Source organism: Bombina bombina, chromosome 2 (genome assembly GCF_027579735.1).
Source record: "Bombina bombina isolate aBomBom1 chromosome 2, aBomBom1.pri, whole genome shotgun sequence".
NCBI classification, from domain to species: domain Eukaryota; kingdom Metazoa; phylum Chordata; class Amphibia; order Anura; family Bombinatoridae; genus Bombina; species Bombina bombina.
The window spans coordinates 359,935,918-359,962,859 of record NC_069500.1 but is presented as its reverse complement, the minus strand read 5'-3'; the positions used below and the strand labels follow the sequence as shown (position 1 = coordinate 359,962,859).

The 26,942-nt window shown below is 38.2% G+C and overlaps 1 protein-coding gene across 1 annotated transcript in view; it reads left to right on the top strand.

Annotated features, from left to right (window-relative positions):
* Positions 1-26,942, top strand: part of ZCCHC8 (zinc finger CCHC-type containing 8) — a 181,047-nt gene that overhangs the window by 15,072 nt on the left and 139,033 nt on the right. The window contains exons 2-7 of the mRNA XM_053701764.1: positions 5,142-5,247; positions 5,442-5,520; positions 7,765-7,868; positions 9,276-9,340; positions 17,387-17,448; positions 17,604-17,746. Coding sequence (XP_053557739.1) covers positions 9,286-9,340; positions 17,387-17,448; positions 17,604-17,746 — 260 coding nt within the window. The 5' untranslated portion in view covers positions 5,142-5,247; positions 5,442-5,520; positions 7,765-7,868; positions 9,276-9,285. The remainder of the gene's footprint in view (positions 1-5,141; positions 5,248-5,441; positions 5,521-7,764; positions 7,869-9,275; positions 9,341-17,386; positions 17,449-17,603; positions 17,747-26,942) is intronic.

Below are 26,942 nucleotides of genomic sequence, written 5' to 3'. Positions count from 1 at the left end.
GCTGGTCTGAAAAACGGACTTATTTTAAAAAAAATTAAAAGGAATAAATGGGTTTATAACGATAACACTAAAATAATGTTATATAATTCTGCACTATGTGCAGAACTTATATAACATTATTTTTTAGGTTACTGTCCCTTTAATCCTGACAACTCATCTGTCTCTCTGACTAGGCCGCTGCAGTGAGTCCAGTTTTGATAAAAGAATAGTTTGGAGGAAAACATGTTAGATCTTACTACACTAACTGCACTTATAGATGTAGTTATATTTTTAATATCTCACCAAAACACATACCACAAGATGTAGAGCTCAACAGTCGTAGCAGAAACGATTAACTTAGCAGTAAGGTACTGAATCAAATATAGAACATAGACACACCAGATATTAACTAGATTAAATCCCAAGATATCACTTTTGCTTAGAATTAATAGTTCTGGTACTGGGTTCCATCTGGAGCTTAAATGACAATTAAACCCAAAATTTTTCTTTCATGATTCAGATAGAGAATTACAATTTTAAAACAACTTTTTCTAATTTGCTGCAATCTTTAGATATCCTTTTTAAAGAATTAGCAATGCACATTGGTGAGCCAATCACATGAGGCATCAATGTGCAACCCACCAATCAGAAGCTACTGAGCCCATCTAGATATGCTTTTTAGGAAATAATATAAGAGATTTAAGCAAAATTAGACAATAGAAGTAAATAGAAAGATGTTTAAAATGGTATTCTCTATCTGAATCATGAAAGAAAAAAGTGGGTTTAATGTCCCTTTAAAACTGATTCCAGGCAGAAACAGTAATCTTTATCCCAGTTCTCACTTTAGTCCATCGCCGGTCAACTGTTACAAAAGACAGGGTAGTGGTAAGGCTGAGCAGAGCGGCACAGGTTTCGGGGTGTGACAGGGAGAAGGCATATGTCATGTTTTCCTTTTAGTCCTATGGTACTGATGTACTTGTGGGACAGGAGTTGTAGTGACCTACCCTTGTAGGATATGCTGACCTGCGGGGAATTTGGGATTGTTTTTCTTGCAATACTAGCTTTAGAGTCCCCATGTGTGTCTGCTCGGTAACTCCCTCAGTTATAAATGACCACAATCAGTGTAGAGCTACTTGCGGCTCCGGCCCAGACAGTCCATCCATAATAACAGATCCAGGATCTATCTTCCTCTGAGCCTTAGATCAGGCTCACCCTCGTGTTTGCTGCAGTGAGATGGTAGCATGGTGAAAAACTGATCCTCAACCTTCTACCACTATACTGGAGGAATCTTGGCTTTTACCATCTGAGCTGAATGGAGAGTCGTGATCAAATGCTCCTCCAGTCGCTGAAAATGCCTCCATAAGCAGTGCTTGACCTTTGGGTTAGTAAGAAGTCCTCCATATTATTCAGACTGGTGCACGCACGGTGCTCACTGACAGGAGCCGTTGAGCACCCTGCCGGGGGTATTCCATGTGACTGGTGTTGTAGGCCACAGCTTCAAACGTGTCTCCGGGCTCTGAAGCCAACAGCAATTTTCCGCAAAACTAGGGCTTAATAAGATAGATTTTTCTTAGTCGAATTAGATTATATGAACCATTGTCGTAGATGCTTCGTCAATTAGGTGATATTAGACAGATATCTGTCAGAATGCTGAGGCAGCTTACAGAGATGCGGACTGATCATGGCCTCTGGCCGGAAGTCCCCCCGTACACTAGATTTTTCTTTGCACAAATGTTTTGTAGATGATCCATTTATATAACCCATATATATATTTTTTAAATAAAATTGTATAGTTTTGCTTATTTTTAATAACATTGCTCTGAATTTTCTTCTCCCTAACCAAGCCCCAAAGATTTAGGAGAATATGGATGTATACCTACATCAGCTTGCCTCCTGTTTGTGTAAAGGGTCTTTTCATATACGGGGGAGGGGGGAGTGTCTATTTCCCACTTGCAGTGGGTGTTCCAGTTAATCTTTTTAACAGAGCTAAACTGGGAGCTTCTAAGTAAGTTTTTAAACCTGTTTTATACTGGGTTTTTAGATCAGTATCTGTGCATATTATTCTTTATAGCAGTGTCTATTACATGCAGTTATATAAGAATTGGTGTATACTATCCTTTTAAGTCTTGAAAAGATTATAAAATAAACAGAGCTTACTAAATAGAGGGTTATATATTCAAAGAAAACTTAATAAAATAAACTGAAATGGTCTAAATGGGGGATCTGAAACGGTCACGTGGCACATCAATAGGAATGTAGGAAGGCGGCATAAGACATTATGGGCTTGATTTATCAAGCCCTTCTCCCCCTTTGAGCGAATCTGCAGTCGGGATTTACCAAGCAGCGGTCATCAGGCTGCTACTTCCCTGCTACGGCTGCCACTGTCAAAATGCACTGAGATAAGAGGTGGCCTTCAATGGGCTTAGAGACTTAGTCAAAATTAAACTTTCAGGATTGATAGACCTGTCCTTTTTAATATGGGAGATAGTGGGATAACTAAGGGATTTTCTTTTACTTTGGGGAGGAGCGTGTTTGAAGAAATGTTTAAATATGTCTATTTTTTTTTAATATATATGTAAAAAACAGAGTAGACATGGGCAAAAACTTTGACATTTGTTATAGAGAGGAATGCCAATTGGTCTGCAGCGGATCATTCAGCTATTTTTGCGCTATGGATTTATTATTGTAAACATGCAAATTTCTGTGGCAAATCCAGTATATTTCATGTTGTACTTTTACACCAACAAATATCGTTGCAAAAATAGCCAAATGCTGTACATGCAGACATATTTGCCATTTGTTTTGTGTAACAATGCTACATATCTAAATGCTGATGCGCTGGTACCAGGCCCTGTTGCTGCATAATGTTAGAATGGTATGTTGGTCTGTACACGCAGTCCGCTTACATGCCTATCAGGCTTGCGCCCAGAAGCGTAATATATATCTTTGTTGATGTGTTTGATTTTTGTTTTTTTAGTTTAAAAAAATAAAATAAGACTACTACTACTACTGTTTGTCACTTTACTAAGACAATTTGAATGTGGAGATTTAAACAGTTTGACATGAAATTTGACCAAAGAAAGTAGCATTTTGTAAATGTGTGTTCTTTAGACTTGATACTTTGAGGTTAAATCGAAAGACATTTCTGTGCGACAACTAATGATCCATTTTATATTAGTTCAACAATGTAGGAGATAGAAGAAAGATTTGTAGCGACAAGGAGTGTGACTTATAAGTGACTATGCAAATCTACCAGAGTTCTGAACTTTGAATCTTATTATCTCCATTTGTCTTGTTTTAATTATTGCATTTTGAGATTTTAATATAAAATGTCTAATTCTACATAATAAAACAGCTTTGCAATATACTTTATTTTGCCCCTTAAATGGACAGTTTGCCCAAAAACTTTTAGCCTTTAATTTTCCAGTTATCAATTTCACCTGCTTGAGTGTATTAAATTGTTTACAAATAGCTCCTTAGCATTTTATATTGGCATTTGATATAGCGTATGTAGCCTGTAGTATCCCTACCTATACTGACAGTTTCTATACCTAGGTATAGGCTATTTAGTAACTATGTAAACACAGCCAGCAGAAGAAATTACACTCGCAGTGGAAGGTGGAAGAGCCTAAAGCTCTAAAATGTTAATTTTTAATTCTTCTAAGTATTGTACAGAGACAGAGTGTTGTAACAAGTTATGGAGAACATATTCAAGGAAAAACAATTTTACAGTGAACTGTCCCTTTAAATCTGAAAAAATATGTAACTCTATAAACAGACCAAAACAGTCCATCTCTAGAATATACCTAGATATACAAACGTCAAAGTCCCCAACTAAATCACCTCTCATGCAAAGATGGGAAGCAGACCTAGACATCAGACTGGAACCAGAACAATGGTTCATGACTTTTGAAAACAGCCACTAAAGGCTTGCTGAGCGCAGACCTCAGAGAAAATATTCTGAAGACGATTTTCAGATGGTACTTAACGCCCATTAGAACAACACATATGACACAAACAGCGTCTAGATTGTGCTACAGAGGATGTGGGGAAACGGGCACATACCGTCACATGTTCTGGGACTGCTCGGAAGTTCAAGCCATATGGCAGTCACTATCCAACCTAATTAGCTACTTGTTAGACGAGCAAATTCAGATTTGCAAGACACAGGCATTACTCCACGAGCGACTTCCTAACTTCAATAGTCCAATAAACACTTTCATTAGAATACTATGTACGGTGGTGAGAACCTGCATAGCTAGATACTGGAAAGTAGGCACACCGACATGGCAAGAAATCAAAAACAGAATCCAACATACATATAACATGTACGACTTAGCAGCATGGACACTAGATACCAAAACTCAGAACGACGAAATTTGGTTTTACTGGAATTATAGAAATGGCTTCAACCACCCTCCCTTACCGGCAACAATTCACTCTCAGGCCTCCAACCGCTAGATAGGTACATCTAAGTATTTATATAGAGTTTATCTACTACCCTCACGATCAAAAGGTACTGCAATCACTTACTACCTCTCAGATCTCTCTCTCCCCCTTCTATGTTTCTCCCCCACTTCTTCCCCCCCCCAATCACAGGAAGATTTAGCCACCCTCAAAAATTATTTTGTTTGATTCTAAGTTATATATAATTGTGAGTAGATGGGTGAGACAAGAACACCTACACTACACCTCCTGTTACGAGGTACTGTTCATTGAAATTTATAGCCAATGTAGCATCCTGTTTTGTTTCACAGCTTTGTAATTGGCGGCTAGAAATGACGCTGTATGTTCTTATACGTTTTCTTCTTTACTTTGAACAATAAAAATAATTTAAACATCTGAAAAGATTACGTTCAGGAAAGCTCTCATAGCGGGCTACTCTAGCATAATCTTGCAAAAATATATGCCTTCAATTTGGAATTTCTTTTTGTTAACACAATGGCAGTGGCAAGCTTCCTTTTCTACAGACACTATTCTGGATCAGCTCCTCCAAATCAGGAAAGTGGAGGGTGGATTCTGACCATTAAAAAAGTTGCAGCGGGTGCTTATCTTTTCTATCGCCTTTGAAAGACAAATGTAATTACAAGGCGTTTTACGGTCTTGTTAATAAACATGTGTATTATTTTTGCCAACTAACGTCTGTTTGTATTTCATTATAGGCAATATCATCAAGAAGTTGAAGATTTCGTAACCAGCTTAGCACAGTAGTTTGAAGAGCAAAAGAAATCAAACCCCGAAAAAAACCCTTTCAATATCAAGCCTCAGGTAACATTTGGAATATATTAAAATCTTGTTAGCTTTGTCAATTCTGATTCAGAGTACAAAACGCACAAAAAAAAGAGAATTTAATCATATGTAACTTATAAAACAGTACAAGTAAATTTTTAAGTAGTGCAAAATAACGATTAAAATATACTATTTAGCATCAGTATGAACTTTTTTTTTTTAATTTTATACAGCCATCCAGTATTTTTCTGGAAGAAAAGGCCTGCATCATATGGTGTGGATTCAGTCAAGAAAATTAAAGAAGCCTTCAGTGTGAGTGGTGAAGTTAAATTGTCATCAAAATACAAAATATGTCTAAACCAATTGCATGATTCAGCCTGACCAATCGAAATATCTTAAAATATGCTGTTGTTGATAATTAAAAGACATTGGTACACTTTGACCTATACTTGGAGAGAGCAATTAAACAGGAAAATTTAATTGCCTAGCTCTCAACTGGGTGCTTGATTGCGAATTCTGACATCTTGTTTACATAGCTTTTCTACAGTTAAATACTAAAGTATTCATATCGCCAGTATAGGTTCTTTTAAAAGGCAAAACAGCTATTTTACATTACAAAATAAAAGGTAAAGGAACTATGTATAAACCATTTTGATACACTCCAGTGTTTAAAACAGTTAATTGGGAACGCATTGAAGCAGAGAATTTGTTAAAGTACCAATGTCCTTTAAAGCACTGTTTTTATAAAATATGTCTGCCAAAGCATTTAAACTGTAATTTTTTTACAATTGCATTGTTTTGTAGTCTAGCAACATGCTCTTTACAAAGCCAATTAAGTAATTTATCCCGTCCCCTCTGCTGTGGTCTTTTAAGTTTTTAGACAAAAACAGTGCCCCCCTGCACTCATCAAGCAGACACTGTTAAAAGTTGCAAGGCTAGGCTTACTGGAATATACCACTAACATGTTGCAGAGAATTAAAAAGCAAATTCTAAGAGTTAAATTACAATGGAAAAGGGTGATATGAGTTCATTTTTTTTTTACTACCGATAACTAAACATTTCATGGGGAGTTCAGTTCAATTTTTATGACCCTTAAAGGGACAGTATACACCAATTTTCATATAGCTGCATGTAATAGACACTACGATAAAGAATAAGATGCACAGATACTGATATAAAAATCCAGTATAAAACTGTTAAATAACTTACCTAGAAGCTTTCAGTTTAGCTCTGTTGAAAAGGGCAGTTGGAAAAGCCCACTGCAAGTGGCAAATAAGACACTCCCCCTCCCCCTTCTTTTGCAATATGAAAGACTCTTTGCACAACAGGAACAAGCTGGAGAAGGTAGCTGTTTTCCTAGTCTTGCTGTGAGAAACAGAGCAATGTTATTTAAAAATAAGCAAAACTATACATTTAAAAAAAACACAAAAACAAAACAAAACCTTTATGGGCTATATAAATAGATCATCTACAAAACATGTATGCAAAGATAAAATGTGTATAATGTTCCTTTAAACCTTTTACATGACAAATATTAATTTAAACCCATGCTTCTTCCCATGAATGGCAACAATATTTGAATATATCCCTTTCAGCTTTGGGTTGAAGGAATCCTGTTCATTGCCACATGTGACAACTTTTTGGATTTAAGGTGTTTATTATTAAATTAAAGGGACATTGGTACTCCTCTTACTTGTGTTATAATTAAAGAGAAAAAAAAGCAAATGCTGTATACCTAGGTTTTCAAAATGCTGCAATCATATAGTTGAGTTTAGGCAGTTTGCAGCATTTCAAAAGTTGTCAGAATTTGCTTTTTACACAAAAGCAAGAAAAGTTAATGTTCATTAAACACAGTGATCTCATTTACCTTCTGCTTTTTGCTCATAAGAAATCAATCAACTCTACCACCATTTAGAGCAGATCATTATATATAAAGGGACACTAAGGTTTTATTAAATGTTCATGATTCAGATACAGCATGTCATTTTAAACAACTTTCCAATTTACTTCCATTAAAAAAAATGTGCACGGTCTTTTATATTTACAATTTCATCAGATCCTACTGAACATGTGCAAAAATTCAGACTATACGTATATGCATTTGTGATTGGCTGATTGCTATCACATGGTACAAGGGGAGCGGAAATATACATAACTTTGAAATTTGTTATAAAAAAAATCTGCTACTCATTTGAAGTTCAGACTAAGTGCTTTTGCATTGTCTTGTTATCTTGCATTTGTTGATTATGCAAATCTAATGTGTTGACTGGTCCTTTAATGCTTTCTAAACATTTTTTTTTGCTATCTTTTATTATTGGAGATGCTCTTCCTTATGTCATATACCTACTGCACTTCTACTATACCGCATGCATCATTCACTGGCAACCACTGCATACATAGAGCATCTGTTTAGACCATCTCTTGTAGATTTATAAATGTGTGTGAAACTGAGGACAAATCTTATGTATAGAATACTCCAGCAGATGTAAAATATTTGGAATTGTGGCTCACTTGTTTTATAAATATGCGTTAAATACCAATCTCTGTGTTTTACAGGTTGTTGGAAGTGTACTTTATTTTACTAATTTCTGCCTGGACAAACTTGGGCAGCCACTTTTAAATGAGAATCCACAGCTTACCGATGGATGGGAAATACCAAAGTATCCTAATAAGAAGCCATTTACACCTTTTCAGTGGTAATCCTTCTCTAATTGTGCCAGCTTTAAATTTTATAACCCATAGAAGCACACTTGCGGAATCTGTTGGCGCTCTGGGGGAGGAGGGGGAGGAGGAGGATGGATGATGATGAAGCAGTTCTTGCCTAAACAAGGTTTTTACTTATTGTTGCACTGAAAAAAATCTACGTTTTGCAAGTACTTCTGCAGTTGCATATTTACCGCTTGTTTCTTAGCTTTAGAAATTTAAATCAGTTTATATCTGTTGAAGTTTACAAACATTAAGTACAAGCATGAGAGTCTGCAACTCTTCACAAAACAGGAATTGTTTGTTCATGTTCTTTACTCCTTCAGATAAAAGAAATGAAATATTATTATACGTCTAGAGAGGCTGGCATGAACCGGTACTCTCAACTTTGTACAAGTGTAGGTGTTTATATATGTGCCTGATTGCCATAACAGAAGAAATAAGATAATCCGTACTCAAAAGGCCTGTCCCTTAGGGCAAAACCTGTAAATAAGGATAAAACAGTGTGTATGGCAGTTTGCAGGGAACATAAAGGAACATTGTTCTCAAATATTTTCTATTATCCATATGTAACAAAATGTAAAGGCACATGAAACACAATTAGTTTTTTTTTTTTATAATTTATATAGATTATACCGTTTTAAACAACTTAAATGTATTTCTATTAAATTTGCCTCATTCTCTTTCTATTCTATGTTGAATGAGCAGCACTGCACTACTGTAAACTAGCTAAACACATCTGGTGAGCCAATGAAAAATTGAATATAAGTGCAGATACCAATGAGGACCTAGCTTCCATTAGCATTGCTGCTCCTGAGCCTACCTAGCTATGCCTTTTAACAATGGATGCCAACAGAAGTAGGAGAAGTTAAAATAATAGAAGTAAATTGAAAGTTGTTTAAAATGGCATACTCTGTCTTTATAGTGCGTTATGTTTTTTTCTTCTGCAATAATGTGAAGCATCATTTAAAAAGGATTAGTAGGAACTAAACAACTGATGTATTAATTACAGTTTTAAATTAAATTGCAATTATTTCAGGCAAAGAAGCCTTTGATTTTCACGGTTACTATAAACGTTTGAAAGTACCAATATAAATGTTTCTGTGTATCTTTGCTGGAAATTAATAGCTGCCTGGCTTACATAAACTGTTACTTTTACTTTAATCTGTATCTAAAATGCTTTGCATATTCTCTTACATCTGGGCTTAAACTTTTCAGATTTTGAACCGTGTGTGCCTGGATAATTAGAAACATAATTTTTTTTGTTTACATAATTATCTTGGCATCCATAATTGATGTTTCCTTCTAGATCTACTGCTTTTAATTCTTCTATATTTAATACACCTTAATAAACTCCCGTAAAGATATCAGCAAATGTTTACTCAGATTGTCTCTCTAGATGGGCAAGAAATACAAGTAAAAGCAAAAAAGGTTTGTAATCTGTTTTTTTTTTCTCTTTTTCCCAAATCCCTTTTCTTTTCTTTTTTTCTCTATGTTAAAAAAACAGCAAATATATATATATATATATATATATATATATATGTATATATATATGTAGAAATTTTTTTATTTTTTATAATCTGCTACTTCAATTGTATATCGAGACCGCTGAGAAGGAAGATAAATTAGTTTTTATTTCTGAAATTTTGATCTGTTTCTATCAAGCACTTAGCACGTGTTTAGAGGCAGAGATAACCAATATTTAGGGACTTCCGCAAGGTTTTTAAGTATATAGAAACTTAAGGGATAGTAAAAAAAAAAAAAAAAAAAAAGAATGTAAAACATAGGAGCCCGGCCCATTTTTGTTTAGCACCTCTGTAGCGCTTTAATGGTGGCTAACATTTAGACAGCCACCAATCTTTATTTGCTTTTTTTAAATAAAGATATCCCGAGAGCAAAGAAAATCTTATAATGGGGAGTAAATTAGAAAGTTGCAAAAATTGCATGCTCTATCTGAATCATGGAAAGGTTTATTTTTTACTAGACTATCCCATTAAGTTGTCATAATTAAAATTGAAAGTGTTGTGACTCTTGGACAAATTCTGTTTTGTATGATACAAATTTAGCACAATAAGTGAGTACAAAGTAAGGGGGACATAAATGATCTGGTTTAAACTGATACTGTCTACTGCTGCTCAAAGATAAGGACTGCTGAAAAGCCCTAATTACCACCTTGTTATGGTAAATTTAGCGCAATGGTAAGTATAGTTTGATAGGGTTATTTGAAATATTAATACATATTTTTTTGTTTATTTTAATGAGGCTTATACTTTTTAGTTTTATTTGTAATACAATTGTACTTAGAGGTGGTCTTGTGAGTAAGACGCTCTGTATGTCACTACTCTACAGAAAAAGAAAGGCAAGGGTGGAGGAGGGAAAACTAAAAACGTAATAACTTTTCTGTGTCATACTGTAATATTCCAAAACATACGTAGAGTGGATTGACTGACAGACTTATTTAGGATCTAATAGTAATTTTAAAATGTTAAATTTACCATCACTTTTTAAATCATTGTCAAAAATGTATTCACAAAGCAATGCAATTCTGATTATTTTCCGGTGTGAGCTTAGTTGCACAGTTTAAGGCCTTGAGCACTTTTAAAAGTGCATTAAACCTCTTATGTGGAAATTGAGCTTGTCCCTCATTTTTCAGAGAGGCCATAAAGCAAATTCTGTAACCTGCAAACACTGTGGCATTTTGAAAACCTAGGTTACAGGTTTTACAGTTCGTCTCTCTAGGGAGTATGGGACAAAGAACAATTTTTACACAAAATTAGTGTCCCCTTAATTTTCAGCACACAATGTCTAAAATCTTGCTTTGCTTATCCATAAGTTACTTTATTAGTATTCAGGCAGCAATACTTTAAAGGGAGACATAATACTCATATGCTAAATCACTTTGAAACTGATGCAGTGTAACTGTAAAAAGCCGACAGGAAAATATCACCTGAGCATCTCTATGTAAAAAAGGAAGATATTTTACCTCACAATCTCCTCAGCTCAGCAGAGTAAGTTCTGTGTAAAAAGTTATACTCAGCTGCTCCCAGCTGCAGTTAAAAAAATTAAGAAATGAACAGCAGCCAATCAGCATCAGCAGTGCTGAGGTCATGAACTCTTACTGTGATCTCATGAGATTTGACTTAACTCTCATGAGATTTCATAGTAAGCTTCCTTTACCTGATTGGTGAAATAATGAGAGTTCACGAAGCTCATCCCTTCAGTTGTCCCGGGACAGACATACTGATATGCTGCTTAGAAATCCTTTACAATGGGAGGTGGCTACTGAGGAACTTTTGAGGTAAAATATCTTTCTTTTCTTCCATGTAATTAGCAAGAGTCCATGAGCTAGTGACGTATGGGATATACATTCCTACCAGGAGGGGCAAAGTTTCCCAAACCTCAAAATGCCCATAAATACACCCCTCACCACACCCACAATTCAGTTTTTACAAACTTTGCCTCCGATGGAGGTGGTGAAGTAAGTTTGTGCTAGATTCTACGTTGATATGCGCTCCGCAGCAATGTTGAGCCCGGTTTTCCTCTCAGTGTGCAGTGAATGTCAGAGGGATGTGAAGAGAGTAATTGCCTATTTGAATGCAGTGATCTCCTTCTACGGGGTCTAATTCATAGGTTCTCTGTTATCGGGGTCGTAGAGATTTCATCTCTTACCTCCCTTTTCAGATCGACGATATACTCTTATATATACCATTACCCTCTGCTGATTCTCGTTTTCAGTACTGGTTTGGCTTTCTACAAACATGTAGATGAGTGTCCTGGGTAAGTAAATCTTATTTTCTGTGACACTCTAAGCTATGGTTGTGCACTTTGTTTATAAAGTTCTAAATATATGTATTTCAAACATTTATTTGCCTTGACTCAGAATGTCCAACTTTTCCTTATTTTTCAGACAGTCAGTTTCATATTTGGGATAATGCATTTGATTTAATCATTTTTCTTACCTTCAAAAATTTGACTATTTTCCCTGTGGGCTGTTAGGCTCGCGGGGGGCTGAAAATGGCTTCATTTTAATTGCGTCATTCTTGGCGCGGACTTTTTGGCGCAAAAATTCTTTTCCGTTTCCTGCGTCATACGTGTCGCCGGAAGTTGCGTCATTTTTTGACGTTATTTTGCGCCAAAAATGTCGGCGTTCCGGATGTGGCGTCATTTTTGGCGCCAAAAAGCATTTAGGCGCCAAATAATGTGGGCGTCTTATTTGCGCTAAAAAATATGGGCGTCGCTTTTGTCTCCACATTATTTAAGTCTCATTTTTCATTGCTTCTGGTTGCTAGAAGCTTGTTCTTTGGCATTTTTTCCCATTCCTGAAACTGTCATTTAAGGAATTTGAATCAATTTTGCTTTATATGTTGTTGTTTTTTCTCTTACATATTGCAAGATGTCTTCACGGTTGCATCTGAGGTCAGAAGATACTACAGGAAAATCGCTGTCTAGTGCTGGATCTACCAAAGGCTAAGTGTATCTGCTGTAAACTTTTGGTAGCTATTCCTCAGCTGTTGTTTGTATTGATTGTCATGACAAACTTGTTAATGCAGATAATATTTCCTTTAGTAAAGTACAATTGCCTGTTGCAGTTCCTTCAACATCTAAGGTGCAGAATGTTTCTGATGACATAAGAGATTTTGTTCTGATCCATAAAGAAGGCTATGTCTGTTATTTCTCCTTCTAATAACGTAAAAAATCTTTTAAAACTTCTCTCCCCTACAGATGAATTTTTAAATGAACATCATCATTCTGATTCTGATGACTCTTCTGGTTCAGAGGATTCTGTCTGAGGTTGAAGCTGATAAATCTTCATATTTATTAAAATGGAAATTTATTCGTTCTTTACTTAAAGAAGTTCTAATTGCTTTAGAAATAGAGGATTCTGGTCCTCTTGATACTAATTCTAAACGTTTGGATAAGGTATTTAAATTCTCCTGTGGTTATTCCAGAAGTTTTTCCTGTTCCTAATGCTATTTCTGCAGTAATTTCCAAAGAATGGGATAAATTGGGGTAATTCATTTACTCCTTCTAAACGTTTTAAGCAATTATATCCTGTGCCGTCTGACAGATTAGAATTTTTGAGACAAAATCCCTAAAGTTGATGGGGCTATTTCTCACACCTTGCTAAACGTACTACTATTCCTACGTCAGATGGTACTTCGTTTAAGGATCCTTTAGATAGGAAAATTGAATCCTTTCTAAGAAAAGCTTATCTGTGTTCAGGTAATCTTCTTAGACCTGCTATATCTTTGGCTGATGTTGCTGCAGCTTCAACTTTTTGGTTGGAAACCTTAGCGCAAACAAGTAACACATCATGATTCTCATGATATTATTATTCTTCTTCAGCATGCTAATAATTTTATCTGTGATGCCATCTTTGATATTATCAGGGTTGATGTCAGGTTATGTCTCTAGCTATTTTAGCTAGAAGAGCTTTATGGCTTAAGACTTGGAATGCTGATATGGCTTCTAAATCAACTCTACTTTCCATTTCTTTCCAGGGTAACAAATTATTTGGTTCTCAGTTGGATTCTATTATTTCAACTGTTACTGGTGGGAAAAAAACTTTTTTACCACAGGATAAAAAATCTAAGGGTAAAAACAGAGCTAATAATCGTTTTCGTTCCTTTCGTTTCAACAAAGAACAAAAACCTGATCCTTCATCCTCAGGAGCAGTTTCAGTTTGGAAACCATCTCCAATCTGGAATAAATCCAAGCCAGCCAGAAAGGCAAAGGCCTGCTTCTAAGTCCACATGAAGGTGCGGCCCTCATTCCAGCTCAGCTGGTAGGGGGCAGGTTACGTTTTTTTCAAAGAAATTTGGATCAATTCTGTTCACAATCTTTGGATTCAGAACATTGTTTCAGAAGGGTACAGAATTGGTTTCAAGATGAGACCTCCTGCAAAGAGATTTTTTCTTTCCCGTGTCCCAGTAAATCCAGTAATAGCTTCAAGCATTTCTGAATTGTGTTTCAGATCTAGAGTTGACTGGAGTAATTATGCCAGTTCCAGTTCAGGAACAGGGGGATGGGGTTTTATTCAAATCTCTTCATTGTACCAAAGAAGGAGAATTCCTTTCAGACCAGTTCTGGATCTAAAAATATTGAATCGTTATGTAAGGATACCAACGTTCAAGATGATAACTGTAAGAGACTATCTTGCCTTTTGTTCAGCAAGAGAATTATATGTCCACAATAGATTTACAGGATGCATATCTGCATATTCCGATTCATCCGGATCATTATCGGTTCCTGAGATTCTCTTTTCTGGACAAGCATTACCAGTTTGTGGCTCTGCCGTTTGGCCTTGCTACAGCTCCAAGAATTTTTACAAAGGTTCTCGTGCAATTCTGTCTGTAATCAGAGAACAGGGTATTGTGGTATTTCCTTATTTGGACGATATCTTGGTACTTGCTCAGTCTTTACATTTAGCAGAATTTCATACGAATCGACTTGTGTTGTTTCTTCAAGATCATGGTTGGAGGATCAATTTACCAAAAAGTTAATGATTCCTCAGACAAGGGTAACCTTTCTGGGTTTCCAAATAGATTCAGTGTCCATGACTCTGTATTTAACAGACAAGAGGCGTCTAAAACTGATGGCAGCTGTGGAAACCTTCAGTCACAAATCATTCCCTTCGGTAGCCTTATGCATGAAATTCTAGGTCTTATGACTGCTGCATCGGACGCGATCCCCTTTGCTCGTTTTCACATGCGACCTCTTCAGCTTTGTATGCTGAATCAATGGTGCAAGGATTACACAAAGATATCTTAATAATATCTTTAAAACCGATTGTTCGACACTCTCTAACGTGGTGGACAGATCACCATCGTTTAATTCAGGGGGCTTCTTTTGTGCTTCCGACCTGGATCTGTAATTTCAACAGATGCAAGTCTCTCAGGGTTGGGGAGCTGTGTGGGGATCTCTGACGGCAACAGGAGTTTGGAATCTCAGAGGTGAGATTACCGATCAATATTTTGGAACTCAGTGCAATTTTCAGAGCTCTTCAGTTTTTGCCTCTTCTGAAGAGAGAATCGTTCATTTGTTTTCAGACAGACAATGTCACAACTGTGGCATACATCAATCATCAAGGGAGGAACTCACAGTCCTCTGGCTATGAAAGAAGTATCTCGAATTTGGTTTGGGCGGAATCCAGCTCCTGTCTAATCTCTGCGGTTCATATCCCAGGTGTAGACAATTGGGAAGCGGATTATCTCAGTCCGCCAAACGTTGCATCCGGGCGAAATGGTCTCTTCACCCGAGGTATTTACTTCAGATCGTTCAAATGTGGGAACTTCCAGAAATAGATTTGATGGCGTCCCATCTAAACAGAAACTTCCAGGTATCTATCCAGATCCCGGGATCCTCAGGCGGAGGCAGTGGATGCAATTATCACTTCCTGGAAGTATCCAACCTGCCTATATCTTTCCGCCTCTAGTTCTTCTTCCAAGAGTAATCTCCAAGATTCTGAAGGAATGCTCGTTTGCCTGCTGGTAGCTCCGGCATGGCCTCACAGATTTTGGTATGCGGATCTTGTCCGGATGGCCTCTTGCCAACCGTGGACTCTTCCGTTAAGACCAGACCTTCTGTCACAAGGTCCTTTTTTCCATCAGGATCTGAAATCCTTAAATTTAAAGGTATGGAGATTGAACGCTTGATTCTTCGTCAAGAGGTTTCTCTGACGCTGTGATTAATACTATGTTACAGGCTCGTAAATCTGTATCTAGAGAGATATATTATAGAGTCTGGAAGACTTATATTTCTTGGTGTATTTCTCATCATTTTTTCTTGGGCATTTCTTTTAGAATCGAGAATTTTACAGTTTCTTCAGGATGGTTTAGATAAAGGTTTGTCCGCAAGTTCCTTGAAAGGACAAATCTCTGCTCTTTCTGTTCTTTTTCACAGAAAGATTGCTATTCTTCCTGATATTCATTGTTTTGTACAAGCTTTGGTTCGTATAAAAACCTGTCATTAAGTCAATTTCTCCTCCTTGGAGTTTGAATTTGGTTTTGGGGGCTCTTCAAGCTCCTCCGTTTGAACCTATGCATTCATTGGACATTAAATTACTTTCTTGGAAAGTTTTGTTCCTTTGGCCATCTCTTCTGCCAGAAGAGTTTCTCAATTATCTGCTCTTTCTTGTGAGTCTCCTTTTCTGATTTTTCATCAGGATAAGGCGGTGTTGCGAACTTCTTTTGAATTTTTACCTAAAGTTGTGAATTCCAACAACATTAGTAGAGAAATTGTGGTTCCTTCATTATGTCCTAATCCTAAGAATTCTAAGGAGAAATCGTTGCATTCTTTGGATGTTGTTAGAGCTTTGAAATATTATGTTGAAGCTACTAAATCTTTCAGAAAGACTTCTAGTCTATTTAGTTATCTTTTCCGGTTCTAGAAAAGGCAGAAAGCTTCTGCCCATTTCTTTGGCATCTTGGTTGAAATCTTTAATTCATCTTGCCTATGTTGAGTCGGGTAAAACTCCGCCTCAGAGAATTACAGCTCATTCTACTAGGTCAGTTTCTACTTCCTGGGCGTTTAGGAATGAAGCTTCGGTTGATCAGATTTGCAAAGCAGCAACTTGGTCCTCTTTGCATACTTTTACTAAATTCTACCATTTTGATGTATTTTCTTCTTCTGAGCAGTTTTTGGTAGAAAAGTACTTCAGGCAGCGGTTTCAGTTGAATCTTCTGCTTATGTTTTTCGTTAAACTTTATTTGGGTGTGGATTTATTTTCAGCAGGAATTGGCTGTCTTTATTTTATCCTCCCTCTTCTAGTGCTCTTGTGTGGAAAGATCCACATCTTGGGTAGTCATTATCCCATACGTCACTAGCTCATGGACTCCTGCTAATTACAAGAAGAAAACATAATTTATGTAAGAACTTACCTGATAAATTCCATTTCTTTCATATTAGCAAGAGTCCATGAGGCCCGCCCTTTTTTTGTGGTGGTTATGATTTGTATAAAGCACAATTATTCCAATTCCTTATTTTATATGCTTTCGCACTTTATCACCCCACTTCTTGGCTATTCGTTAAACTGAATTGTGGGTTGTGGTGAGGGGTGTATTTATGGGCATTTTTGAGGTTTGGGAAACTTTGCCCCTCCTGGTAGGAATGTATATCCCATACGTCACTAGCTCATGGACTCTTGCTAATATGAAAGAAATGAATTTATCAGGTAAGTTCTTACATAAATTATGTTTTTTACATAGAGATGTTCAGGAGATATTTTCTAGTCAGCTTTTTACATCTATGCTGCATCACTTTCAAGTGTTTAAACATTTGGGTATTATGGCCCTTTAAATACTGCCTTAACTTTCACCAGTCTTATAATCCTCATGCAACAGAATGTGAATTATGTTTACATATTATATGTTGACTAAAATGTTTCCATTTCTTTTTAAGTCATTTTCAGAGTACTACAACTGTTGTTTTTTTTTTAATTTTTTTTTATTTACACTGTCATTGCTTTTATTAAATAGACCGAAACCATGCTGCTTCAATTGTGGTTCAGAAGAACACCAAATGAGAGACTGCCCAAAAGTAAGAAATGTTTATTTGTTTTAAATTGAAATGAATCTAGTTCTATAATTTTGTATTTGTTTTTGTGCATTTTAATAAAGAATATACAGATGTTTGTGATATGTACATTCTATGTGTAAACCATGGTGTAACTAGTAGCACTTTGTTAATTCCAGCCAAGAGATAATGCCCACATTAATATGAAAAGGAAAGAGTTCATGGATGCATGTGGAGATTCAACTAACCAGAATTCTCAACAAAGGTATCACGCTGAAGAAGTTGAGGAACGATTTGGAAAATTTAAACCTGGTTTTATAAGGTAAAACTTTTTATTATGATGGATTAAAGTTATAATAACCCTTTCGATTTACTACTCTGATCTTTATCACCTAAAAAAATTAACACAAATCATTGATACTTGCTGACAAAATAAATTTACTCTCTCAAGGTAAAGCACCCTGTCATACACCTTTTTTTTTTATTTCTAATGTGACATCTTTTCCATACTATAGTGTCGGTACACTCTTCTTTCATCCAAATAGTTTGCATATACCCTAGCAAGAACACTGAATTGGCAAACCAACTAACAATAAAAAAAAATAATAATTTAGTTTTGTTTAATAGGTTTGCAGTGATGAAAGTAAAGTTTAATGAGTTATTAGAGTAGCAATTCACTTTCATCCTCCCTCCAGATATCCTTTTCTACCATGTACTATACCAATGTTAATCTTTAACATTGTCATTGGGCATAGATTTATCAATATGCGAGCGAACAGGATTCACGTGTAGTGAACCTGTATGCATCTTATTACAAATTGTGGGGCCAATGTATTTATCATTGCATGAGGGAACACTCGTGCAATACCGCTCCCCCTCATGCAACCAGTTGTATGAGAGTAGGGCTTGTCCTATCACCCCGGTCAAAGGAATCTGGGGTGATTTTCATCTGCGACGCTCCAGTTTGGTGGAGAGGGTTTATGAAGCAGAGTTTCTAACCACTGCTTCATAAATATCAGTTGCAGGCTCAAATAAGCAAATCTGCAACCGATCGGGGTATTCGCCCTATCATAAATTTTGCATAGTGTAACACACCCCAATATTTCCTACTTGTTGCTGTTATACATTCATAGCTATCCAAAATACATAGCTAATCTTCCATTACATTGCATGCCATTCTACAAATTTATAATCTTGTAGAAAAAAATTGCAAATAGGATGAATTTTGGTTATAAATACTTAAAATTATTTATAGTACCAAACAGTTGGACCCATGCTGTCGCAGCCTACGTGAAAGCAATACTATATTATTCTTTGTCATCTAGTTGTGTCAAGTGCATATTAAGAAAATTGTGCTTGTCATTTCTTATGTTAAGTGTGATCAGTCCACGGGTCATCATTACTTCTGGGATATTACTCCTCCCCAACAGGAAGTGCAAGAGGATTCACCCAGCAGAGCTGCATATAGCTCCTCCCCTCTACGTCACTCCCAGTCATTCTCTTGCACCCAACGACCTAGATAGATGTGTGAGAGGACTATGGTGATTATACTTAGTTTTATATCTTCAATCAAAAGTTTGTTATTTTAAAATAGCACCGGAGTGTGTTATTACCTCTCTGGCAGAGTTTGAAGAAGAATCTACCAGAGTTTTTGCTATGATTTTAGCCGGAGTAGTTAAGATCATATTGCCTGTTTCTCGGCCATCTGAGGAGAGGTAAACTTCAGATCAGGGGACAGCGGGGCAGATGAATCTGCATAGAGGTATGTAGCAGTTTTTATTTTCTGACAATGGAATTGATGAGAAAATCCTGCCATACCGATATAATGTCATGTATGTATACTTTACACTTCAGTATTCTGGGGAATGGTACTTTCACTAGAATTACACTGTAAGAATTACATAAAGCTGTTTAATAACTAGAAATTATGTTTAACGTTTTTGCTGGAATGTAAAATCGTTTTCATTTGCTGAGGTACTGAGTGAATAAATGTTTGGGCACTATTTTTCCACTTGGCAGTTGCTTAATCTTTTTTCTGACAGTTTCTGTTCTCCTCTCACTGCTGTGTGTGAGGGGGAGGGGCCGTTTTTTGGCGCTTTTGCTACGCATCAAATATTTCAGTCAGCAGCTCATTGTATTTCCTGCATGATCCGGTTCATCTCTACAGAGCTCAGGGGTCTTCAAAACTTATTTTAAGGGAGGTAATTTCTCTCAGCAGAGCTGTGAGAATTATAGTTGACTGAGATAAAAAACGTTTATTCTGCAATTTGTTTCCTGCTTTCAGAATTTGTTATCTTTGCTAATGGGATTAAACCTTTACTAAAGTTGTGTTGTTTACACTATAACTGTTTTCAATTTATTAATTTTCAACTGTCATAGATCTTCTGTGCTTCTTAAAGGCACAGTACGTTTTTAATATTATTCTAATTGAATTGTATTCCAAGTTGCAAGTTTATTTGCTAGTGTGTTAAACATGTCTGATTCAGAGGATGATACCTGTGTCATTTGTTGCAATGCCAAAGTGGAGCCCAATAGAAATTTATGTACTAACTGTATTGATGCTACTTTAAATAAATAAGTCAATCTGTACAAATTGAACAAATTTCACCAAACAACGAGGGGAGAGTTATGCCGACTAACTCGCCTCACGTGTCAGTACTTGCATCTCCCGATCGGGAGGTGCGTGATATTGTAGCGCCGAGTACATCTGGGCGGCCATTACAAATCACATTACAGGATATGGCTACTGTTAGTGACTGAAGTTTTGGGCTAAATTACCAGAACTAAGAGGTAAGCGTGATCACTCTGGGGTGAGAACAGAGTGCGCTGATAATATTAGGGCCATGTCAGACACTGCGTCACAGGTGGCAGAACATGAGGACGGAGAACTTCATTCTGTGGGATGACGGTTCTGATCCAAACAGACTGGATTCAGATATTTCAAATTTTAAATTTAAACTGGAAACCTCCGTGTATTACTAGGGGAGGTGTTAGCGGCTCTGAATGATTGTAACACAGTTACAATACCAGAGAAAATGTGTAGGTGGATAAATATTTTGCGGTACCGAGCGAGTACTGAGGTTTTTCCTATACCTAAGAGACTTACTGAAATTGTTACTAAGGAGTGGGATAGACCCGGTGTGCCGTTCTCACCCCCTCCGATATTTAGAAAAATGTTTCCAATAGACGCCACCACAAGGGACTTATGGCAAAACGGTCCCTAAGGTGGAGGGAGCAGTTTCTACTTTAGCTAAGCGTACCACTATCCCGGTGGAGGATAGCTGTGCTTTTTCAGATCCAATGGATAAAAAATTAGAGGGTTACCTTAAGAAAATGTTTGTTCAACAAGGTTTTATATTGCAAACCCCTTGCATGCATTGCGCCGATCACGGCTGCAGCGGCATTCTGGATTGAGGTCTCTGGAAGAGAACATTAGTTCAGCTACTCTGGACGACATTACGGACAGGCTTAGAGTCCTTAAACTAGCTAATTCATTCATATCGGAGGCCGTAGTACATCTTACTAAACTTACGGCGAAGAATTCAGGATTCGCCATTCAGGCACGCAGGGCGCTGTGGCTAAAATCCTGGTCAGCTGATGTTACTTCTAAGTCTAAATTGCTTAATATACCTTTCAAAGGGCAGACCTTATTCGGGCCCGGGTTGAAAGAGATTATCGCTGACATTACAGGAGGTAAAGGCCTATGCCCTGCCTCAGGACAAAACCAAAGCTAAGGCTAGACAGTCCTAATTTTCGTTCCTTTCGTAATTTCAAAGCTGGAGCAGCATCAACTTCCTCTGCACCAAGACAGGAAGGAGCTGTTGCTCGCTACAGACAAGGCTGGAAACCTAACCAGTCCTGGAAACAAGGGCAAGCAGACCAGGAAACCTGCTGCTGCCCCTAAAACAGCATGAATTGAGGGCCCCCGATCCGGGATCGGATCTAGTGGGGGGCAGACTTTCTCTCTTCGCCCAGGCTTGGGCAAGAGATGTCCAGGATCCCTGGGCGCTAGAGATAATATCTCAGGGATACCTTCTGGACTTCAAATACTCTCCTCCAAGACGAGAGATTTCATCTGTCAAGATTGTCAACAATCCAGACAAAGAAAGAGGCGTTTCTACGCTGCGTACAAGAGCTCTTGTTAATGGGGGTAATCCATCCTGTTCCACGATCGGAACAGGGACAGGGTTTTACTCAAATCTGTTTGTGGTTCCCAAAAAGAGGGGAACTTTCAGACCAATCCTGGACTTAAAGATCCTAAACAAATTCCTAAGAGTTCCATCGTTCAAGATGGAGGACTATTCGGACAATTTTACCTATGATCCAAGAGGGTCAGTACATGACCACTGTAGATTTAAAAGATGCCTACCTTCACATACCGATTCACAAAGATCATTACCGGTACCTAAGGTTTGCCTTCCTAGACAGGCATTACCAGTTTGTGGCTCTTCCATTCGGATTGGCTACAGCTCCAAGAATCTTCACAAAGGTTCTGGGTGCTCTTCTGGCCGGTACTAAGACCGCGGGGATTCTCGGTAGCTCCATACCTAGACGACATTCTGATTCAAGCTTCAAGCTTTCAAACTGCCAAGTCTCATACAGAGTTAGTACTGGCATTTCTAAGGTCACATGGATGGAAGGTGAACGAAAAGAAAAAGTTCACTCGTTCCACTCACAAGAGTTCCCTTCCTGGGGACTCTTATAGATTCTGTAGAAATGAAGATTTACCTGACAGAGGACAGGCTAACAAGACTTCAAGTGCTTGCCGCACCCTTCATCCATTCAACACCCGTCAGTGGCTCAATGCATGGAGGTAATCGGCTTAATGGTAGCGGCAATGGACATAGTACCCTTTGCACGCTTACACCTCAGACCACTGCAACTGTGCATGCTAAGTCAGTGGAATGGGGATTACTCAGACTTATCCCCTTCTCTGAATCTGGATCAAGAGACCAGAAATTCTCTTCTATGGTGGCTTTCTCGGCCACATCTGTCCAGGGGGATGCCATTCAGCAGACCAGACTGGACAATTGTAACAACAGACGCCAGCCTTCTAGGTTGGGGTGCCGTCTGGAATTCTCTGAAGGCTCAGGGACAATGGAGTCAGGAGGAGAGTCTCCTGCCAATAAACATTCTGGAATTGAGAGCAGTTCTCAATGCCCTCCTGGCTTGGCCCCAGTTGACAACTCGGGGGTTCATCAGGTTTCAGTCGGACAACATCACGACTGTAGCTTACATCAACCATCAGGGAGGGACAAGAAGCTCCCTAGCTATGATGGAAGTATCAAAGATAATTCGCTGGGCAGAGTCTCACTCTTGCCACCTGTCAAGCAATCCACATCCCGGGAGTGGAGAACTGGGAGGCGGATTTCTTAAGTCGTCAGACTTTTCATCCGGGGGAGTGGGAACTTCATCCGGAGGTCTTTGCCCAAATACTTCGACGTTGGGGCAAACCAGAGATAGATCTCATGGCGTCTCGACAGAACGCCAAGCTTCCTCGTTACGGGTCCAGATCCAGGGATCCAGGAGCTTGTCCTGATAGATGCCCTGACAGCACCTTGGGACTTCAGGATGGCTTACGTGTTTCCACCCTTCCCGATGCTTCCTCGATTGATTGCCAGAATCAAAACAAGAGAGAGCATCAGTGATTCTAATAAGTCCTGCGTGGCCACGCAGGACTTGGTATGCAGACCTGGTGGACATGTCATCCTGTCCACCTTGGTCTCTACCTCTGAAACAGGACCTTCTGATACAGGGTCCCTTCAAACATCAAAATCTAACTTCTCTGAAGCTGACTGCTTGGAAATTGAACGCTTGATTTTATCAAGACGTGGGTTTTCTGAGTCAGTTATTGATACCTTAATACAGGCTAGGAAGCCTGTTACCAGAAAAGATTTACCATAAGATATGGCGTAAATACCTATATTGGTGTGAATCCAAAGGTTACTCTTGGAGTAAGGTTAGGATTCCTAGGATATTGTCTTTTCTACAAGAGGTTTAGAAAAGGGTTTATCTGCTAGTTCATTAAAGGGACAGATCTCAGCTCTGTCCATTCTGTTACACAACGTCTGTCAGAAGTTCCTGACGTCCAGGCCTTTTTGTCAGGCTTTGACCAGGATTAAGCCTGTGTTTTAAAACTGTTGCTCCACCATGGAGTTTAAACCTTGTTCTTAATGTTTTACAGGGCGTTCCGTTTGAACCCCTTCATTCCATTGATATAAAGTTGTTATCTTGGAAAGTTCTATTTTTAATGGCTATTTCCTCGGCTCGAAGAGTCTCTGAATTATCAGCCTTACATTGTGATTTCTCCTTATTTGATTTTTCATTCGGATAAGGTAGTTCTGCGTACTAAACCTGGGTTCTTACCTAAGGTAGTTACTAACAGGAATATCAATCAAGAGATTGTTGTTCCTTCCTTGTGCCCAAATCCTTCTTCGAAGAAGGAACGTCTACTGCACAACCTGGATGTAGTCCGTGCTCTAAAATTTTACTTACAGGCAACTAAGGAATTTCGACAAACGTCTTCTCTGTTTGTCGTTTACTCTGGGCAGAGGAGAGGTCAAAAAGCTTCTGCTACCTCTCTTTCTTTTTGGCTTCGTAGCATAATTCGTTTAGCTTATGAGACTGCTGGACAGCAGCCTCCTGAAAGAATTACAGCTCATTCTACTAGAGCTGTGGCTTCCACTTGGGCCTTCAAGAATGAGGCCTCTGTTGAGCAGATTTGCAAGGCTGCAACTTGGTCTTCAGCTTCATACTTTTTCCAAATTTTACAAATTTGACACTTTTGCTTCATCTGAGGCTATTTTTGGGAGAAAGGTTCTTCAGGCAGTGGTTCCTTCTGTATAAAGAGCCTGCCTATCCCTCCCGTCATCCGTGTACTTTTGCTTTGGTATGGTATCCCAGAAGTAATGATGACCCGTGGACTGATCACACTTAACAGAAGAAAACATAATTTATGCTTACCTGATAAATTCCTTTCTTCTGTAGTGTGATCAGTCCACGGCCCGCCCTGTTTTTAAGGCAGGTAAATATTTTTTAATTTATACTCCAGTCACCACTTCACCCTTGGCTTTTCCTTTCTCGTTGGTCCTTGGTCGAATGACTGGGAGTGACGTAGAGGGGAGGAGCTATATGCAGCTCTGCTGGGTGAATCCTCTTGCACTTCCTGTTGGGGAGGAGTAATATCCCAGAAGTAATGATGACCCGTGGACTGATCACACTACAGAAGAAAGGAATTTATCAGGTAAGCATAAATTATGTTTTTTTTTTTAACTCAAACTTTATTTGTTTAAAAAACAAAGCTTTGAGCTAGCAACAATATGACATCCTATGTCACAGAGTGACCCATTTTAGGTGGTATACTCGTGAGATAAAATGAGATATTTAGAATATGAATTTGCATCAGATGAAATTGACAAATAACACAATCTTGAGTCAGCAGAGATTTAAGACATGACTCGTTTGCTTGGGACCAGCAGTGCTCTGTTGTTCTCGAGTAAAACTTCTACTCCCCAACTATTATGGCCCTTTACTATACCTTTAAATTAACACTAAACCCAGAATTTTTTTCTTTAATGATTCAGATAGAACATGCAATTTTAATCAACTTTCTAATTTACTACTCCTATCAATGTTTTTCATTCTCTTGCTATCTTTATTTAAAAAGCAGGAAGTTTAAGTGTGGGAAAAAGCCCATTTTAGGTTCAGCACCCTGGATAGCGCTTTCTTAGTGGTGAATAATTTAGCAAATCAATAAGCAAACATAACCCAGGTTCTCAACCGAAAATGGGCCCGGCTCTTAAGCTTTTACATTCCTGCTTTTTAAATAAAGATAGCAAGAGAACAAAGACAATTTGCTAATAGGAGTAAGTTAGAAAGTTGCTTTAAAATTGCCTGCTTTATCTGAATCGTGAAAGAAAAAAAATTGTTTAGTGTCCCTTTTTAGTGTATATTTTACATTGCAACATATACATTTTGATTTGACCGTTTATATTTAACCCCTTAACGACCTAGGACGTACAGGGTACGTCCTCAAAAAAAAAAAAAAAAAAATGATGGAAGTTAACGCCTGAGGACGTACCCTGTACGTCCTCGGTGTAGAAAGCAGCTGGAAGCGATCCTGCTCGCTTCCAGCTGCTTTTCCGGTTATTACACTGTAGTGTAGCGGTTCCCACCCGCTCCCTCCCCGTGCAGGCTGGGGCGGGCACGGGGAGGGGAGCGGGTGAGAACCGCTACACTACAGAAATATTTTAGTTAGAAGTTGGGAAAAAGGGGGGGGATTATATTTAATTTAGCAAGATTGGTTTGGCTGGGGGGAAGCTACAATACAGAAAAAAATAAAACAAAAATAATAAAACCATTTATTTTTTTTTGCAAACTGGGTACTGGCAGACAGCTGCCAGTACCCAAGATGGCCCCAATAAGGCAGAGGGGGAGGGTTAGAGAGCTGTTTTGGGGGGGATCAGGGAGGTTGGGGGCTACATAGCAGCATATGTAAATATGCTAAAAAAATAAATATTCAAAGATACCTTTTTATTTTTTACTGGCAGACTTTCTGCCAGTACTTAAGATGGCGGGGACAATTGTGGGGTGGGGGGAGGGAGCTGTTTGGGAGGGATCAGGGGGTGTGGTCAAGTGGGAGGCTGATCTCTACACTAAAGCTAAAATTAACCCTGCAAGCTCCCTACAAACTACCGAATTAACCCTTCACTGCTGGGCATAATTCACGTGTTGTGCGCAGTGGCATTTAGTGGCCTTCTAATTACCAAAAATCAACACCAAAGCCTGTATGTCTGCTATTTCTGAACAAAGGGGGATCCCAGAGAAGCATTTACAAACATTTGTGCCATAAATGCACAAGCTGTTTGTAAATAATCTTAGTGAGAAACCTAAAGTTTGTGAAAAAGTGAACAATTTTTTTTATTTGATCGCTTTTGGCGGGGAAATGGTGCATGAAATATACCAAAATGGGCCTAGATCAATACTTTAGGTTGTCTACTACTCTACATTAAAGCTAAAATTAACCCTACAAACTCCCTACAAGCTCCCTAATTAACCCCTTCACTGCTGGGCATAATACACGTGTGGTGCGCAGTGGCATTTAGCAGCCTTCTAATTACCAAAAAGCCATACATGTCTGCTATTTCTAAAGAAAGGGGATCCAAAAGAAGCATTTACAACCATTTGTACCATAATTGCACAAGCTGTTTGTAAATTAATTTCAGTGAGAAACCTTTAATTTGATCGCATTTGGCGGTGAAATGGTGGCATGAAATATACCAAAATGGGCTAGATCATACTTGGGGTTGTCTACTACACTACAGCTAAAATTAAACCCTAGAACCTCCCTACATACTCCCTAATTAACCCATTCACTGCTGGGCATAATACACGTGTGGTGCGCAGTGGCATTTAGCAGCCTTCTAATTACCAAAAAGCAACACCAAAGCCATACATGTATGCTATTTCTAAAGAAAGGGGATCCCAGAGAAGCATTTACAACCATTTATGCGATAATT